At 43.4% G+C, this 19,034-nt stretch overlaps 1 protein-coding gene across 3 annotated transcripts in view; it reads left to right on the top strand.

Annotated features, from left to right (window-relative positions):
- Window positions 1-16,853, top strand: part of rarga (retinoic acid receptor gamma a) — a 41,352-nt gene extending 24,499 nt beyond the window's left edge. For all 3 annotated transcript variants that reach the window (XM_026368103.2, XM_026368104.2, XM_026368105.1), the window contains 7 exons: window positions 10,891-11,039; window positions 11,224-11,365; window positions 12,448-12,611; window positions 13,153-13,329; window positions 13,633-13,837; window positions 14,029-14,187; window positions 14,297-16,853. In XM_026368103.2, coding sequence (XP_026223888.1) covers window positions 10,891-11,039; window positions 11,224-11,365; window positions 12,448-12,611; window positions 13,153-13,329; window positions 13,633-13,837; window positions 14,029-14,187; window positions 14,297-14,664 — 1,364 coding nt within the window. In that variant the 3' untranslated portion in view covers window positions 14,665-16,853. The remainder of the gene's footprint in view (window positions 1-10,890; window positions 11,040-11,223; window positions 11,366-12,447; window positions 12,612-13,152; window positions 13,330-13,632; window positions 13,838-14,028; window positions 14,188-14,296) is intronic.
- Window positions 16,854-19,034: the final 2,181 nt, after the last annotated feature.

Below are 19,034 nucleotides of genomic sequence, written 5' to 3' on the forward strand. Positions count from 1 at the left end.
CTGATGATAACAAGATGAGATTTGTTTATTTAATCAATCAGGCCTCTATGGCCTCTCCTTTTAACCCATTCACACACATGCTCACATTTAACAATTAGGCCTCCAGATACCAGAAGTAATTTTTTTTTGGGCCTTTGTTCCTGAAAATCAAAGAGATAAAAAGTCTCGAGAAGCCGCCCTGAGGGTAACAGAGCAGAGTCTAGCAGAGCAGAGCAAAGTGGAGGCTGGTGTGGTGTACTGTTTCAAGCCCTCTGTGCCCAATAACCTTTGTAAACAAGGTTGCCCTGTCCCCGCACGAGGAGCCATAATGCTTTTCTCTACTGAAACAGTTGTGCCTCATTGTCTTCATCAGTGAGGCTGATGAATTGATGTTTGAGTCTGATATCTCATTAAATCAGGCCAGCTGCACAACAGAAGGACCTGCCTGGATAATGCCACACTCACACAAGCACACACTCTACGCTGCACACCTAAAAACCCCAAGGTTGGAGTGTCACCTGGCCCTCATACTTAACAATGAAATACTGTGGTCAGGGCTTTTTGTAAAAAGACTTTAGCAGTGTTTCCCGAATGTTACGTATAGGCTTCAAGGTGCATTTTACAAAATGTAATAATGTAATAAAATCTGTCCGAATGTCTCTCATAACCAGTGGAAATGCAGTAAAAAAATGTTTGTGCTTCTAAACCTTTCACCAAATGGGTATCTCATTGTCTTGGCAATAAATTGCCTGTGGTGATAAGTGCCACTCTTGTTGGCTGTTAGCCAGAAACAATGATAAGACTTAAAAAGTGTTTGGTCATTTTTCCTGTTTTTTGTTCACTGTTGTGAGACCTCAGTGTCAGAGGTTAGTCAGGGGGTTACAGCCTAGCCAATGTCAGATCTACACCATGTGTGGCGGCCTTGTCATCATGTTGAAAAGGAGACCCTTTCAACCAGCTTGGCTTGTGTAATGCCCCTAAGTGCCTTATGCCACGGAGCTGGTACTACATCTGAGCTGCTCTGCACGTAAGGATAATGGACACTGATTTAGTCATACGTCAATGAGAACTGAATTAGTCAACTGCCAGGGAAGCCATTTGAGAGAGCCTATGCAGACCAAACCTCTCTCTGTCAATGTTCATTTGCTTAGAAGAATGAGACAATTACGCTTAGCAGTTCTCCAGGGTCAGAAGAAGGGGAAGTGTGCTTTTCTCACCAGAGCACACGTGTAGCTCGATCTTCTCGAACACTGCTTGAATATTAATTGTGATGCTTGCAAGTGATACAAACAAGAGACTGACAAGGTAGTAAGAGATCGCTTGAGTAATCCATCACTGTGTGTGCAATCCCACGTACACACAATGCGCAGACCGACACCGCTCTTTGTTTCCCTTAATGTGCTGTTCAAATGTGAATTGAACAGCTAATTGAAATGGGGGTATATCTCGGCAGAAATGGCAGAGAAATAAGAGCTTCCTGTGACCCCTGGCACATTCTGGCCCCGATCATTTTCTCCCTGATGGAAGTCCGCAGTTATTTCATTATAATTACAAAAGATTCAATTAAAAGATTAGAATGCCTGAGGGGGCAGGACTGGGAATAGATAGTGGTATATTGGTTAGCGGTGCTGTGTGTGTGTGTGTGTGTGTGTGGGGAAGAGAGAGTGTCTAACAGTACCATGGTTGCAGTTCTAATGAGGATTTCCCAGTGCTGTTATATATACATAAGCCTTGTTGATCCTTTCAATATAATGTCAGAAGAATGTGCTGAAGTTAAAAGGCTTAAGTAGTCAGCTGGTCCAAGGTCACTGAGTCGTAATTGATATGGCCGAGGGAAAAACCTTCACTTGTCTCTGAAAACAATTAAACCAGCACAACTAAATTAGCTGTTTGAAGTAGGAAATCAGCACAAAGTGAAATGTCCGAAACAGTGAAGCCAAAATTAATCATTTTGGTCTGTAAGTCTAAACTATAATCAAGAAAACGCTGTAATTTTAGAGAGCAGTTTGTAGATCCCCTGTTTCATAGTATAAAATATATCTTCACTGGAGACGTTATCGTTGTTGACGAATCCTATTATTAAAAACACTGCAGTGGTTTAAAATTCATTTAATTATACCACATTACAACATGGAAAACATTTATGTAGCATGACGCCATTTTCAGTATAAGAACTACTTGTGTTGCTTTAGCACTGCACCTTTCTAACAGAGCTGTCTCAGCTCTACAGTAATAGCTGAGCCCATTAATAGTCAGTGCTGCCTATAAATAAACACATTCAATCTCTGCATTTTTCCACAAGCCCCCTTCCATGTTTGGTTTTGCATAGATATGAGAGTGTCAACATGCGTGTGTAGAGTCTGTATGTGAACTCCTATATGTCAGTGTAGTGTATGAAATGTTGACGTGCCCGTTCGGCTGGTGTTGGGCATCCATGCTGTGTCAAATACAGAGACAGACAATGTGCCAGGCTGAATTCCTCAGGCCTGTGTTGGAATTCAGCTCTGCTCTAATAGCAATTTATAGCCCCTCAGCAGCGTCAGTCACACCACTGTAAATAAAACTCATCAGCCACCATGTAGAGGCTGAATTTGTCACCTCGGTCTGCCTGTTTATCATTTGCAGTCCATCTTAGTTAATTTTGCAGCAGTATTTCACAAGAGTGCTTACTCTTTAAAAAAATTACGAGGAATCCCGTTCAGGGATTCAGCGCGACAGAACAGGCTGCTGTGGGGCAACAAAGCTAAAAGCTTGCCCACTGTGTATCAGCTCTAGCTGGGTTTAAAATGTGAACTTTCACAAGTTTTTTCACAATAGTTTGCTGGCCGCAGAGGTATTGTGGCTACGCACCCTAACACTCATGTCTGGCTGCTGCTGTTGTAGCTGTTTACTGAGAACAACTCTTTGCCTGCCAGGCACATTTTCCCTTGTACAAAAGTGTGGGCAATTGGCAAGCTATGATTGTGTACCTTGGCATTTGTGTGTGCATGCTATACTTGTGTGCACCTGTCAGAGTTTATTTCACTGGGGAGTATGTGATGCACTGTTGACACGTGTAATATACACATGCAGAGCATATACATATGTATATGGCAGCGTGGAGCATGTATGTGTGAGGAGAGCAGTTCTGTTACCACAGTGTTATTGACTGACGGCTTGGCTCAAGCGTTGCTAAGGGCTCACTGTTATGAGAAGCAAGGGGCTCGCCAAGCTGGGACCAGAGACCCAGACGAGTCCAACTGTCCTCCTTCTGTGTATGTGTGAATGGGTTGTGTTTACGCAGTGACAGTGTTTGGCAAGGAGTGGTGGGAGGCTGGTGTAGTACAGCTATTATCTGGGCTCAGCAGTGGAGAGTGATAGAAGAGATTTGTTGAGGGAGGGAGGCCTGCTGGCGTTGTTTTCACTTGTACATTAGTCAAATTCTGCCAGTGTGCATAAGTGCAACTGCAATGGACACTTTTTCTGCAAATGGTTCATTTGTCTATACTTGCATTAGTTCATTTGTTTGTGTGTATACACATGCATTTCAGTATGCGTGTGTGTGTCTTTGTGTATATTTTGCCTGTGTGACTAGTGAGGGGGAACAGGTGTGTGTAAGCTTGGTGTGCCAGTTAATGTGCATCTAGACACCAGTTAGAGATTTCTTCACTGGGAAAGCATGAATAATAAAGGAGAACTTTACAGATGCCTCCGGGTGTGTACATGTGTGCGTGTTTTGGGTGTATTTTAATGTTCACAGACTGACAGAAATCAGGAAATAAGGCAGGAAACACAAGTGTGTTGACATATTGAAAGCTTTACATACAGCCAGTCAGCAATCAGATTTCTCTGCAACCGCCTGTCATATTTTTAAATCTCTCATGCCTCAGAGGTTTTAATTTTACTGTACAATATATGGATGGATAGATGGATGGATGTGTCTATATTTTACCTACAGCCTTCTGTTCAGCTGTACACAATACAGCAAGCCTGGTCAAACAGAACACGGCTATTAAATCACATCCTTTTCTTTGAAATTTATTTGTCTCAGTGAGTTAATAGGTGGAAAAAAACAGTAACCAACATACTGAAATAAACACACCCAGTTTATGTGTATAGTTTTTCAGTGAGCTGCTGCAGTGAACATCCTGCTCAACATCTGACACAAGAAGTGCATTCTCTACCACACATGACACACGAGCTACATGAGCAAGCACGCATGGGCACAAAAGAAAACAACAAACAAAAAAACGGTACATCCTCTTGAGTGACCACAAACTAGCAGAGGATATGGGCATGTCTTCAGTGTAGCATGACCTGTGATTGAATGAGTGCTGGCTGTAGTCATCCTGTCAGTAGCTTTAGATTGATCAGCACCACTGTTTGAGCACCTCGCATTTGCCAGAAAACACTGAGAGAAACCCAGCCAACCAGACAGACAGCCAGTTAGACAGGAAGCGATCCAGCAAAGAAGTTAGGTGCTGCATGGGATGATTTATGCCTTGTTCAGGAATGCTGAATGAGTTCAGGGTACACTGCCTCTGTGGGAACTGACTGAATGGGCATTGCTTGCTTGCTCAGTAATATATATGTTATTCTCTGAATGGTGACAGTCAAATTGTAAAAATGTGATGTTTTTGCCCCATATTAATCTCACATGGAACTTCCAACACGTTGAGAGGCAGACAGAAAAGGAAATGAATCACTTTAAGGCCCCAATCTGTATATCTTGCTGCTCTGTCAGCCTCCGCCCAAATACAGAATTGGGCAACCTGTTGTCAGTTGGTTGCCAAGCAAAAATGAAAAACTCTGATATGCATCATTTCTCCACTGTAATACTCAAAGCAGAAGTTTCCCAGAGTGACTTCAATGTGAGATATGACTGAGTGTATATGGCACTTTAGCGGGACTTGTGCCAGTGTAGTTGTGTTTCAGAAATCACCTTATAGCTATTGATTGCAAATTACTCAGGCACAGTCATTTCCAGGCTACCCTCTGTCTATTACACTCTCAGTTTCTTCTTGTTTGCCTTTGTCTCGCTGAAAGTGGTGCTTTCAAAGTCCTTCCAAGTAAAGGTGGGGGGTAAATTTTAGGTGGAAATGCAAATTTGGACTAGAATCTGCGTACATATTAGATGTATTGCTCTGACCTGACATGATTTACAAGGTCTAGGAAAGAAGTAACAACGTGTGCTGATACTTGGGCACAGACGTTTATATGTAGAGTGCGTATGATCTGTGTGGGTGTGCTTATTCCCTCCAATAAGAGGTTTGCTCTTGCACACTTTGGCCTGCGGTGCTTCCCCAATGAGCTGGAGTGAATACTACTGTTGTTGTTTACGTTATCCTCCTTTTCCCTCACTTCCTCTGACAGAGCGAGGCTGCAGCCACGACTGGGCTACTTCTACTTTTGTAGGTTTCTATTGTTGTGGGGAGGAAGCAATAGCAATTGAACAAGTAGTGGCCTTGCCAGAGACAGACAGGTGAGAGGCATGGCTACAGATGGTGAGGGGAAGTCTGGAAGGACAAGAAACAACCCACGGATCAAAGAACCAGGGTTTCCCTCTCTTCACCTCTTCAGTCTGCCTGCCTCCAGTGTCTGGCTGCTTCCTCGCCTGTCTGAGAGTTGTCCTGTCTTCTTGACATGATCAATGGCCCAGGCCTGCACCGCATTGCCAGGTTTGGGTTCACTCTCCAGTCACCGGAGGAGAGCTGTGCTCCTCTCTGTCTGCTGGTAGGCAGATGAAGAGTCAGCTGGAGCTCACCACAGGGATGAGGAGCAGTGTTTTTTCCACTGATCTGCACTGGACTGTCTGCTTTTTCCTGTGCTAGCCACGAAAGGCCACTGACTAAAATCCTTCCATTCAAACAATGTTTCCCTTAATCTCCATATCTTTTTAATACCTCCTTCCTCAGGTTTTATACAAGGACATTTGAAGGAAACTTTTTTTTTTTTGCTGGGTTCATAGGGGACAGGGAACTTGGTGGGCAGGTTTGTCTGTTTGAAGCCAACTTGTGTGTTTCTTGACAGGGTTGTGTGGTGCAGGAAAAGGGGGGTGTCTGCTGCCAAATGTTGGCTTGGCTGACTCCATCAAGAAAATATCAAAAGGCCCTTTATGAGGTGCTGTAAAGAAGAAAGGGTGTTTTGAGAGTACCGCCAGACTGCAAGGGTAATTCCACTTTCCAAAATGTGCCCTAAGGATACAGGCTTATCCCACCTGCTGCCTTTCCTGCTCTGTCGTCTTGTACGCTTTCATTTGGGGAGCTGTAGATGAAGAAGTGGGAAGTGTGTGCCATGTCACATTGTGTCACTCGCCAGTCCAGTGCTTTGTCATTTGAGCCCATAGCAGCTATGAACACATGCTGAAACCTTCGACACCACATATAAATATGGGCTCAAATGTCTGTGCATCGTGCACTCACACATGTTCATTGGTCTCTGTGTTTCATGACTTTCTGCTGGTTCTGACATAAGGGTGTAAATTCCTAAAGGGGTGTGTGTTTGTTAATGTCTGGTTTCTCACTCTTCCTGGCCAGCGTGGTGTGTTTTCACTGCTCAAAACCAAACCATTTCCTGGTCAGCAGCCCAGTTTTATCATAGGCCTTGATTCAAATACAGCATAGCAAGGCCTCTTTAATCATGTGTGAGTGTGTGTCTGTATGAGACCAGGTAATTCCCTTTCTTACAGCTGTTGAAAGGCATCGCTACTGCTCAGCCACTTTAATAAAGGCATCACCTTCCTTTCAACACACACATTAATCCCTCCCCCCTCACTGTTTTTCACTTCTACACAATACTCCACAAAACTAATTCTTTCTCAATTGCAGGCAGGTTACATTGTGAGTGGTTGTGTAACTCACACAATAGAGACTTAATAGATGTTCCACTTGAAAGCTTGCAGGTGACTCAACTGTGTGCAACAGAGCCTGAACAGAGCAGCAGCATTGTTCCACCTGTGGGAAATGAGAGCACACATGAAGGTACAGCAGCAAGGGACACATAGAAGTGGGTACAAAAGCAGTGACGGAGATCCTCCGGAAAGATTGGTTCTGAAAAGAGGAAGGAAATGAGCTTGTTGTGTGGGACCTTGTAGCAGAAGCCTCAGAGGGATGGCAGGAAGACGTGGGCAGAGAAGCAGAAAGAAGGAGAGTGAAACATGCTGGCTGGCACCAGTGACAAGGGTGGGGTACTTTCTTTTCCTCTTTCATGAAGTCAGTTCTTCATGGAAACCTTTCAGTGCACTGATGGTCACTCAGTCAGCTCCCTGTGGTGCTGTAGCCTCTGCTATGGGGTAGAGGGCCAAAGGCACCCTCAAAGGCCCCACCTAGTGTGCCAGCACGTTTTCCAGCCCACTGTTCACCATCCTCTCTCAATCTGCTCCCCTTCTGCCACTACCCACTGCCCAGTACCTAACCCTCTTTTCACAGTGAGCCCTACTGTGTGCCCCTTTCTCACACACTGCCTCCAAGTCTCACACACGCTTTTACTGCTCAGTGCATTTGACAAGAACACGCAAGCTTTGCAAGCTGTTTAGTGAAGGTAGAGACGGGGAAAAAGGCCCCACATGTCCATGCTTGTAGTTAAATGTAGACAAAAAGAAAAAACACAATGAGCTGCACAGACAGAGGAGGATATTTTAATGGAGAACACTGGAGCTCACTGCTGCACTGTTACCAACAGTCCTGCATTTGCAAATCAAATTGAGGCTCCAGAGAGTGGGCAGCGCCGCTGGTTGGACTCTCACACACGCAAATTACATAAACACAGAAATGAGGACTTAGAAATATCTCTGTGCCATTTACGTGTGTACTACACTGTATGCACAGAAACAGCCTGTGCATTTGCTTTCACATGCCAAGACTAGACTTCTGGAACAAGGTCCCACTGAAGATTCAATCACACCAACAAGTCACGTAGACAAATTCTGCAGGCCTATTGTGAAAGAAAACTTGTTACGCTGCCAGAATGTCATATGCTGCTCAGTTAAAAGGAGTGTGTTGCAACACAAAACACGAGCTGCGGAGTCATGCCTTTGCTCACATACATTAGAAACACTCCTCGTTCCACTCGAGTGAACAACAGGCAGCCTCAGTGATACCAGAAAAGTCCCTTATTTTTCCATAATATCCCTTCCTTTTCTCAGTTTTTCTCATATTCTATTTGTCAAACCTAAAGGGACATTGATTGGCCCCGTTGACCTGACCTAGAATTTAACATAATTGACCCAGTTGAAGTCACCTTCAGCTAAACAGCTATTTCTGTCATTTGCAGTTACATTTCACATGTAATGAGGTTATGGAGAGTGATGCACTGCATATCCCACTCTGGCTGGAGCACTTTAGTATGGGTGGGGGTGTGAATGTAGTCCTTCTGTGTAGTGTGTAGTGTATTGAACACTATCAGTGTGTGTATGTGCCCAGGGGATCAGTACTGGTCATTGCACCTGGGACACTTGCAATGAGCAATGAGAGAAGGGATTAGGGAGTAAACTAATGCTTAGCAGGAAATGAACAGTGGCTAGTGATAACTCAACTATCCTTCTGTCTTGCCACTTTTATCCTCTTCTCCACCCCCAACAACAGCAGCCACCCACCTATCCCGCTCCTCTCATCTCATCCGTCCATCATCGGCTCACAGGCCTCAGCCGGTGGATTGTCATGCAAATGGTGCCCCAGGCATCGGAGCGCTGATAAGGAGGGCCTCTCATTTCACAGGGCTTTGTTTTCTAAACAGTGATGAGCTGAGTTGAGGAGACTGGGGAAAGGGGCTGTCTGAATGGGCCCTCTCACTGTGGCGCCCTGGGGTAAGTGGTGCGGGGGATTTGGATGGAGCGGGCTGAATGAGGCGAAGTCTGGGAGGCGGGAACAGGAGTCATGTTCTCTGGCAGGAACCAGGTTCAATGTGTTGACGGAGCCTGATGTATTTTCTCTCTCACTGCTGTCCGAGTTTTCTCCAGGATGGCTCTTTGCTCTTTGGCTCGCTTTCTTTCTCCATTTAGGCAGTGTCAGTCAGTGTTCGTTACTTGACGCCACATATGGTTTGTCCTTTTCTACGGGGTTGTCAGCGCTTGGTCTGGAGCCTCATTTGCTGCTGTTATTGTTGCATAAACACAGAGGTTCATGGCACGTTCAGAGGGTTTCTGCTCTTCCACTGACCCTGCTGCTTTGTTACATTCTGGCCATAGAGATATGAGAACTGCTGCAGAAACATTCAGAGGGTGTAAACTTCAGGTTTTAGATTGATTTGCACATTTGGCTTTGGGATTGCTCTTAAAACTAATGGAAAACATATTTGCCTCCAGCAAAGTACGCCTTTCAAAGGAGGAATTTGAATGTGGATTCTGAATAGTCAAATATAAAAATACATATGAAAAACAGATGTTTAAGCAGCAGGCAACAAATGAAAAATGTCTGACATATTTCTGTTACTATCATTAATGAGGTAGTAGCTGGCCAGTCACAGCAGCTGGAGAAGAAGTGGTATTAATGGTCAGTTTGGTCTTGAACAAGACTTCCCCTCAGGGGTAACTGTGTCCTCTCCTCCCCCTCTGTTCCTTTCTGTTTTTTATCAAATTCCTCTTTTTATGCCCCTTTTTCTTCTTTTTGAAGTCTCCCCTCTCTTGTAAAAAAAGCCAAGCTGGTGGTTTTGCTTCATCCTTGGGTGTTTGGAGGGTGGGGGTGGGAGGGTTGTAGGTTAAGTTTAGGCTAGCCCTCTGTGCTTTCCATTGAAGGTGTTGGGGGGAGGTGGGGGTAGTAAAAGTTAGAATTTTAGAGCCTCCCTGTTTTTTTATTTTATGATTGGCTCTTTTTACAGGCTGGGAGCTACAGCTGGTGGTGTGAATAGCTGCCCAAGGTGACCGAGTCCCAATAAAGTGTAGGCCAGCCGGGCTGGGGCCTCCAGTCCAGCCATGGGACTGCCTTTATAGGCCGCCTTACGAGCCTATGCCTCTATTAAAACCTGGCAGGGCTGCACTGAGGAATTTAGGGCCAGGAAACAAGAGAAAAATAGGGTCTGTGTGTCATGGGGTGGTGGGATACAGAGTTGGGGGGTTGAAGTTTGAGGGTGACTAAGGGTGAAAGTTGAAAGAAGTGCTGGTGAGCTGGGGTGGGGGGTGGCACATGTGTGTCTATGAGTTTGTACAGACTAGCATGTGTGACGAGGGTCTGCTCCTATGTGTGTGCAGCAGCTTAAATCCATTTGCTGCACTCTTGAACTTCCAAAAGATCCTGTATTGGTTCCACTTTACAATATAGTGAAGCTTAATGGACCATAGCAAGTATGTGACTCAAGGTAGTTCTGATGTCACAGTTGTGCCCCAGTTTGAGAAGTAGAGGGAGAACTTTACACAAGCTTTGTCCGCATGTTTGACGTGTCTAATTTATGCAAGCAAAGTGTCGTCATGAGCTGTTGTCAGTCTGTGGAATGAAGAAGAGCCAGTTTTGTCTTCTGGCTGCTCACTCAGTTACCTGGTGTTATCAGAGAATCTGTCAATCATTAGAGTTTATTAATGTTAAAACACTGTTTTGTCTCAGACACTCCCTGATTCCCTGTGTTCACACAAACCAATAATCTCCCTATATATGGACTTGAGGGTGGTAATTGGTGCCTTTAAATAAAAACTGTTGTCTGTAGTTCGTTCTCTATTTTATTTTCTCACTCTTATCTTCTTCCATGGAAAGGCCATCTAAAAATGTGATATGTATGATTAGCAACCTGCTACTCAGCATCTCTAACTGACTTCTCAAATCAAATGGAAAATAAAATGTTGTCAGCTGTCCTATCTTCAAATTAAGTTATTCACACTTGACTGTACACATCTGCAATGTGCATTTGATAAGTGCAAATGCGACAGTTGCAGGGTAAAGTAGCTGTAGCACAAACATTTATGATTGTGCTCATGTGCTCTGCTGTCCTTTTTTTTTTTTTTAACAGCGGTTGAAACCCAGAGCACCAGCTCAGAGGAGATGGTACCCAGTTCTCCGTCTCCACCTCCCCCACCTCGTGTCTACAAGCCCTGCTTTGTGTGCCAGGACAAGTCCTCAGGGTACCACTACGGGGTTAGCTCATGTGAGGGCTGCAAGGTGAGACGCACCAGCCAGAGCCTTATGAGCTCTGCTCTGTCTGAATTTATTGGATGATATGGCCAGTATGAAACAGAAACGGTTAAGTGTCACATCCTTGATTTGATGACTTGACTAAAATATGCAATCTCTCTCTCTCTCTCTCACCCTCTCCCCTTTTGTCTCTTGCTTCCTGATGCTTCAGGGTTTCTTCCGCCGCAGTATCCAGAAGAACATGGTGTACACCTGCCACCGAGACAAGAACTGTCAGATTAACAAGGTCACACGCAACCGCTGCCAGTACTGCAGGCTGCAGAAGTGCTTTGAGGTCGGCATGTCCAAGGAAGGTGAGCCCTCCAGGGCCAGAGTCCCAAGAGATGTTGAGACCCACTTCCCAAACAGGCATTTTAACTCTAACTTAAACAAGATCGTTTTGCATGTGTAAGTGAGTGAATATAGAGATAAACACAGGACTTAAGATTGGGCCTTCACATATTTTAGACATAGATCAAGACTATTATACCTTACTACCCTGGAGACATTAGCCAGCAGTTAACATTTTAATTCTTGGCTCAGATCTGATTTTTGTTTTACTATCAAATGACCTGATTTACACAATGTGACTTGTGATCTAGATTGATCTTTGATTGCTCTCATAGACTGAAGCAGATGATGAGCCTGCTAGAGGTGGTGATCAGGGCGAGGCTCGGCACAGTACCAATCATATGACTAATCATTTCATGAAATGATTCTGACTTCCTGTTTCACCACAAAACCATACCCCTCTGGCTATCGAACACTGTTCTCTTTCATAAAGGCAGAAGAGCATAAAACTATATTTTGAGTTTTGGTCGCTCTGTTCAATTTGACCTTGCGTGTGGACGACTATGTTGAAGTGGCAGTTTCTTGCCCGCTACAGAGCCCGTGGGACATGTATGTGGGTGTAATGTTTGTGTGGGATGTGTGTTAAGACCGGGATCACATTGTGCCTCTGCTATTACTGGATATCCTGAGAGGAAGGAAAGTATGGGAGGAGGAGGAGGGAGAGCAGGCAGAGAGGGAGAGTGCAGGACTGGCTCATGTGCACCGGTCAAGTAGATAGATAGATGGACAAGGAAGAGAGCAGATGATAAGAAAGAGATAGCCAGTGTCCGTTCTGTGCTAAAGGAAATATGTCAGTACTGTTAAGCGCAACCTTAGTTGCTGCTGAGATCGGATTTACACTGGTACAAAATGTCCTTGGCAGTAGTGAAAGACACTGAGCCGAGTGCTGTGGATGTTTTCACATGTAACAGAGGCATAGAGAGGATAGAGAAGAGAAACACTTTGTAGATGATCTTTAAAATTGCACAAGGTCAAAACTTTGAATGCAATAGTAGCACATCTCTCTTCTAACTCTTTTGCGATGTTATTTTTTTTCTTCACACAGCGGTGCGTAATGACAGAAACAAGAAGAAGAAGGATGTGAAGGAGGAGGTGGTGCTTCCAGAAAGCTATGAGCTAAGTGGAGAATTAGAAGAGTTGGTCAATAAAGTCAGCAAAGCTCACCAAGAAACCTTCCCATCACTTTGCCAGTTAGGCAAATACACCACCGTAAGTCGCTATACTTGTGAAGACACTCACCCTAACTCACCCTAAACTTTATCCTAACCCTACACCAAAACCTAATTCTAACCACAACCTAACCTTAAAACCAGGTCTTAGCCCCCAAAACACTTTTTGAAGTTGTGAGGACCAGCAAAAATTTCCTCACAAGACCAAAATATGTCCCCACAACAATGGTATATAAACAGGAATTGTCCAAACACACACTCATACTTTGTGTGGCAACATTGTTCAAGCGATGCTGTCATAGAGGGCTCCTAAATTGCATGCAAAGACGTAAATTCACCGTAGCTTTCCCAACATAGTGGTGGCTTAACCTATTCAGTTCCCCATTAAGCCATCTGTGTGGCCTCTGAATGATTGATGTAACATGTAAATGGATTTTTTTCCCCCGCTTGATTGATGTAAAATGTAAATGTTCTCAGACACACTTGCCCTTGATGCAAACAGCGTTGCACACCACCTCTGTTACATCATGCTGAACTGTGCGTGTGTGTGTGTGTGTGTGTGCTTGCGTGGTTGTGTTCAGAATTCCAGCTCTGACCACCGTGTGCAATTGGATCTGGGGCTGTGGGACAAGTTCAGTGAGCTCTCGACCAAATGCATCATCAAGATTGTGGAATTCGCCAAGCGGCTCCCAGGTTTTACCACCCTCACCATCGCTGACCAGATCACTTTACTTAAGTCAGCCTGCCTGGACATTCTGGTGAGAATTAATTATTATTTTTATTTATTATTGTTTATTTTTTCTTTTCACTTATTTACTTTGATTAATATAATAAATGGCAGGACAAACAGTACGGTCTGAGATAAGGAAATACTGGCATCTGGTGGTGAAGTAGGGTAGTAACAGAAGTTTTGCTGAAATAGTGTGACAGTAGTTGCACATAAGTTAAACATCACAAAACTCCAAGCTAATGCCTCTTTTTATAGTTACTGCAGATATTTTGGTGCTGTAAAAAGTTTATGTCACTTTTACGTTAAGGTTTTCACCTTCCTCTGCTCACAGATGCTGAGGATCTGCACACGTTACACCCCAGAACAGGATACTATGACTTTCTCGGATGGCCTCACTCTGAACCGCACTCAGATGCACAATGCTGGCTTCGGACCGCTCACAGATCTGGTGTTTGCCTTTGCTGGTCAGCTTCTACCCCTGGAGATGGACGACACAGAAACAGGCCTCCTCAGTGCCATCTGCCTCATCTGTGGAGGTACTGCAACATACACTACCCATTGTAAAGAAAAAATGTCTTTACTAAATCTGTGTCAGCAATACTGATGGTGTTTTGATAAGATAAGAAATGGCAAAGAAAAACTGCCCTTTGTTTTACTATGTAAAATGAATTCACACACAACACAATTTGGCAAATAATACAATAAATCATGTTGCTTTCCTCCTCAGACCGCATGGATCTGGAGGAGCCCCAGAAAGTGGATAAGCTACAAGAGCCTCTTCTTGAGGCTCTGAAAATCTACGCCCGCCGCCGGCGCCCCAACAAGCCGCACATGTTCCCCCGCATGCTGATGAAGATCACTGACCTCAGGGGCATCAGCACCAAGGGTATAGACACCGTTTGTGTTCTCTATGAGACAGGGAAGCAAGGTTTTTTTTTAAACACGATATATATGAGATGCTAATTTTCTACCATCACTGTGGTTTTTAAATTCAGGTGCAGAGAGGGCCATTACTCTGAAGATGGAGATCCCAGGGCCAATGCCTCCTTTGATCAGGGAGATGCTGGAGAATCCAGAGGCGTTTGACGATCAAACCGAGAGCAACGACAGCCCACCGCCTCCACCACCACCACCGCCGCCTCCACCACCAGCCCTAGTATTAAAGCAGGAAGCTGAGGATGAGGACGACAGCTGGGCAACGGAGAACGGCAGTGAGCCGTCACCAGAGGAGGAGGACGAGGATGACGATGACGACGTGGGAGATGAAGAGCGAGACAGGGGCTCGGACAGTGACGGGGAGCCCTGGGGGGTTCTGGATGGCGTGGATGGGTCGAGGAAAGGCCTTGTTGGGCGGGCGCAGTGAACAGAGCATTTCATACATACATACATACACTCGTGCATATACTGGTTCAAACACACACAAACACACAGACAGAAATGCATACAGTGCAACCTAACTCACCCACCTCAACAAAATGCTGGCCTCCCCTTCCCCTTTCTCTCTCCTTACTGCACAGCGTTTCCTCCGCAGTGGAGCACAGCAGAGCCTTATGCGTACAGACACTTCTAACTCAGGCCGCATGGTCCATGACAAGTGAACTACAGAAAAATAAAGGAGAGATGAACTCCTGGCATAGCCAAGAGGGAAGTTAATGCGACAAAAAGAACATAACCTCTTTGAAAAAGCTAAATGCCTCTTATTTCCACTATTGTTGTTTGTATCTAAATAGGGGGAATGACAGAACCACACACCAGAATTGAGCAGTTGAGTCCAGTGGATTAAAACAAGCACATTTCTCAAAAGAAAACAAGAGTACAGGGCAAAACCAAATCACGTAATCTTTTGTTGTTGTGGTTATTGCTTTTGAATATTGTTTTCATTTTTTTTTTCCAATTTATGAATAAGTCATACATATCTATATACCATTATATTTTTGTCTTCATTTGTTATTCTGGTTTTATATATGAATCATTTAGATGAGTTTTCTCTTTGAAGAGCTTTCCTGAGAAGATATTCAGAGGGAAAGAAGGGTAATCAGAACTGGCTAGGTCTTCCTTATCAGCTACTTAGCTGGGGCTTTTTTGGGCACTTTGGCTCACTGTGGATGTCAATGATAATCAACCCAGAGGACTTTTGTTATGTTGCAGGGACTTCATCGGTTTCTGTCATCAGGGAATTGGCATTATTCTATTAAGCTCTCAGTGCAGTCAACATATGCTGTTATTGTGGAAAGTAAGTATTTTTGTGCCAAAGTTAGGAAAAGTCATTTTTGGAGCATGTGTTTGACTACAGCCACAACCCTGTGATCCTCACAGCAGTTTTCATACATAGTATACACACACACAACCGCATCGAACACATCCACATCTTTCACTCTACCCTTAGCTGTAGTAGATGCGCTGACTTGGCATAAAGTGCCCAAACAGAGATGTACACTTGACCATAATATGTAGCACTTTTGTGATCCTCTGTTCAAGCAGGACACATCTCTTCTGCTGAGAGTTATTATTGAGTCTATATATCGCCATTAGCATGTCCAGACTGATGAACACATCAATATATTGAATACAATCAAACTTAGAGCACTCCCTGATGATGTCAGTAGACAAATACACACTCTCAGCATGGACAGAAACATCCACACATTGGTAGCAACATTATGCATCAACACAACGATCAAAGACATATGCAAGTCAAAAGCAGGAATCCTTATGGAAGACGTTTTGGAATCAGACTCAGGGCTTTTCAGTAAGGACCAAACCCTAGCTGCCTTCAGGCATGCTAGAAACAGGCAATATTTATGTGTGTATTCTTGACTCAGTTTTTTTGATCAGCTCAACCCCTCTGCGTGTACATAGAAGATGACAAGTCTGAAAAACATCATGGATGCCAGTCTGACTCACCCATAAGGTGGGCGAATCATCATCATCCTTACTGCCCTGCCTGTGCTGAAGCTGGCATACATGCAGCAAACATGCCTTCTCATCCCAAAAGCCATTATATCATCTTGTCTTCTTGTGTATATCCTCACTTCACTTTTAAGGGACTGTGGAGGATTAAGTGCTCTCATGTATCATTTCTTTATTGCCAAAATGTCTCAGCAGGCGATCAGCTGAGAGAGCACAGCTGATCTACAATACAGAGGGTTTTTTTTCTGTCTATCTTTGAAGCAATATGAACGTTCTTTCTGTAGCTGTGAGACGTCCCATCCTTTAAATACGGGCAGGTCGTCTCATTTTGAGTTGTGTGTGTGTGTGTGTGTGTGTGTGTGCGCGCGTGACTATGTGAATGCTTTTTCAGTCATTGGGTGAATGTCCTCATTACGGTGCTGTCACACAAAAATCTGTGTGATGACCTCATCCTCGCTCTCTCTCTGCCAGGCTGTCATGATGTTAATGATAGTAATGCAGGCAGAAAATTGAGAATACGTTGTTTAGTTTTTGTTTTTCAATGTGGCCAAGGTGTTGTCTCCCCTCTGTTTATGTCAACTCTTGTCATACAAAAAGCCATATAAACAGTAAGAGGCACAATAAACTAATTTTGTGAGATTACTGGAGTTTTTTTGTTACATTTTTCTCTCTTATGCAGACATGTTTTGCCTGAAATATGACTGTAAATGATTACCTGTATGCATCAGTAGAGGGAGCTCTTGCACTATGACTGCAGACTGCTGCATGCAGCATTTACCCTACATTTAGGGTGTGTTGGGTCATGAGAGCTGTGGGTGCAGAGGCTAATAAATCACAATCTCCTGCTGAACAAGGACATCAGATAAAGGTCTGTTCTTAAGATCTGTTCTGTGCACTTGGTAGCATAAAAATTGATCACAGTTGTTGTTTCTGGTAGTTAGATTTTACAGATAGGTTGGTCTAGAAGTTAAAAAGTAAATCTGCTATGACTGAATTTTAGGTGGATCATGTGTAACAGTAAAAAGAGTACACATGGGAAGCATGTAAATCACAACAAAAACAAATGAAAAAAGTGCAAATTAGACATGAAATGGAAACCACATTAGAGGTCTACCAGGGAAAATTAAAAAGATAATTAAAGTGAAGAGTCAGTAGATGATCAAACATGATATTGGATTTATGTGATATTTGATTGCATACAAAGGGGCATCTTGGCATCTTGAATTAAAAATTGAATTTGTTCTGGTAATGACTTGTGAAACCATAACAGATGTCAGAGCTTTACACACATTTGTCAAACTAACACAGTTGTGCGAACCACATTTCTAACAATCAAATTAATACAAGCAGAAAACCTTGTATAGACTTTGAACATTTTCAATCAAGCGTTATATATACAGTGGCAAGAAAATATATGTGAAGCTTTTGGAATTTTAACGGTTTTCTGCGTCGATTTGTCATTAGAAGGGGTCTGATCTTCTTCTAAGTCAAGAGTATTAACAAATATAATGTCCCTAAAATAATAACACAAAAACATTCTGATTTTTCGTGTCTTTATTTTGAACAACCATAAATAACATCTCATATTTGTGGCTCTCTTCAAGATGTTCCATAGCATCTCTTCTAGGTTGAGATCTGGGATCTGACTTGGCCATTCCATAAGTATTTTGTTTTTCTGAAGCCATTCTATTATGTGTTTTGGGTAATTTTCCTGTAGCACCACCCAACTTCTACAGAGTTGAACCTGACAAATTCATCTTCACTGCATGCTGGCCAGGCCCTGATGCAGCAAAGCAGGCCCAAATCATGACGTTTCCTCTACCATACTTTTTACAATTGGGATGATGTTTTCATGGTGATATGCACTGCTCTTTTAATGCCAAATGTAGTGCTGTGTGTTCCAAATAGTTAAATCATAGTTTCATCAGTCCACAGTGCCAAAACCACTGTCAATGTGCTGGAAAACTTCAGGCAGGCAGCAATGTTTTTTTTAATAATGCTGCAGGTTCCTCTGTGGTATCCAGTCATATACACCCTGCTTGTTCAATGTTTTACGTACTGTAGACTCATAAACACAAATGTTAGCGAGGTCCAATGATGCCTTCAAATCTTTATCTGTCTCTCTGGGTTGCTTCTTTATCTCATTAATGAGTGTTGTTGTGCTCCTAGGGTAATTTTGACTGACTTCTTGATAGAGTAGCCACAGTCCCAAGTGTCTCCATTTGTAGATTGTTTGCCTAACTGTGGACTTAAGTCTTTGACATCACTTTGTAAAGCGTATTCTTCTTGTGCGGAGCAAACTCAAAAAGCTAGAGTGTTTTTTGTCAGTCGAAGTAGCTCTAGTCCAAACCTCCAAACAAATTTTTCTGACTTATGCTAACACCTGACTCCAATTAACTTTGTTGAGGTCATTATTCAAAGGGTTTTTATGGTTGTTCTTAATAAATACATGACTTAGATAAGATCAGATCATATATTCTGAAAAATTAATGCATAAAAATATGAAATTCCAACATGTTCACATAACTTTTCTTTCCACTGTATATTGCATAGGCTAACACCTACCTTGGCTACACCACTTTCACCGATGCGATCACCTTCTGTTGATATCCTGATAAAGGGCTGATGTTTTTTTTTCTAGTGCACCAGTGTGGGATACTAACGCCTCGACTTGATTTTATCAATAGACACAGAGACAGAGAATCAGAGGAGGGTGATAAACAGAGATGAGATTCTATCAATTATATGATTACTTTAATTAACTATCATTAAAGACAGATCAATAATGCCAGACTGGAATTAAAATAAGGTCCATACATTATG

Source organism: Anabas testudineus, chromosome 7 (assembly GCF_900324465.2).
Source record: "Anabas testudineus chromosome 7, fAnaTes1.2, whole genome shotgun sequence".
NCBI lineage: Eukaryota > Metazoa > Chordata > Actinopteri > Anabantiformes > Anabantidae > Anabas > Anabas testudineus.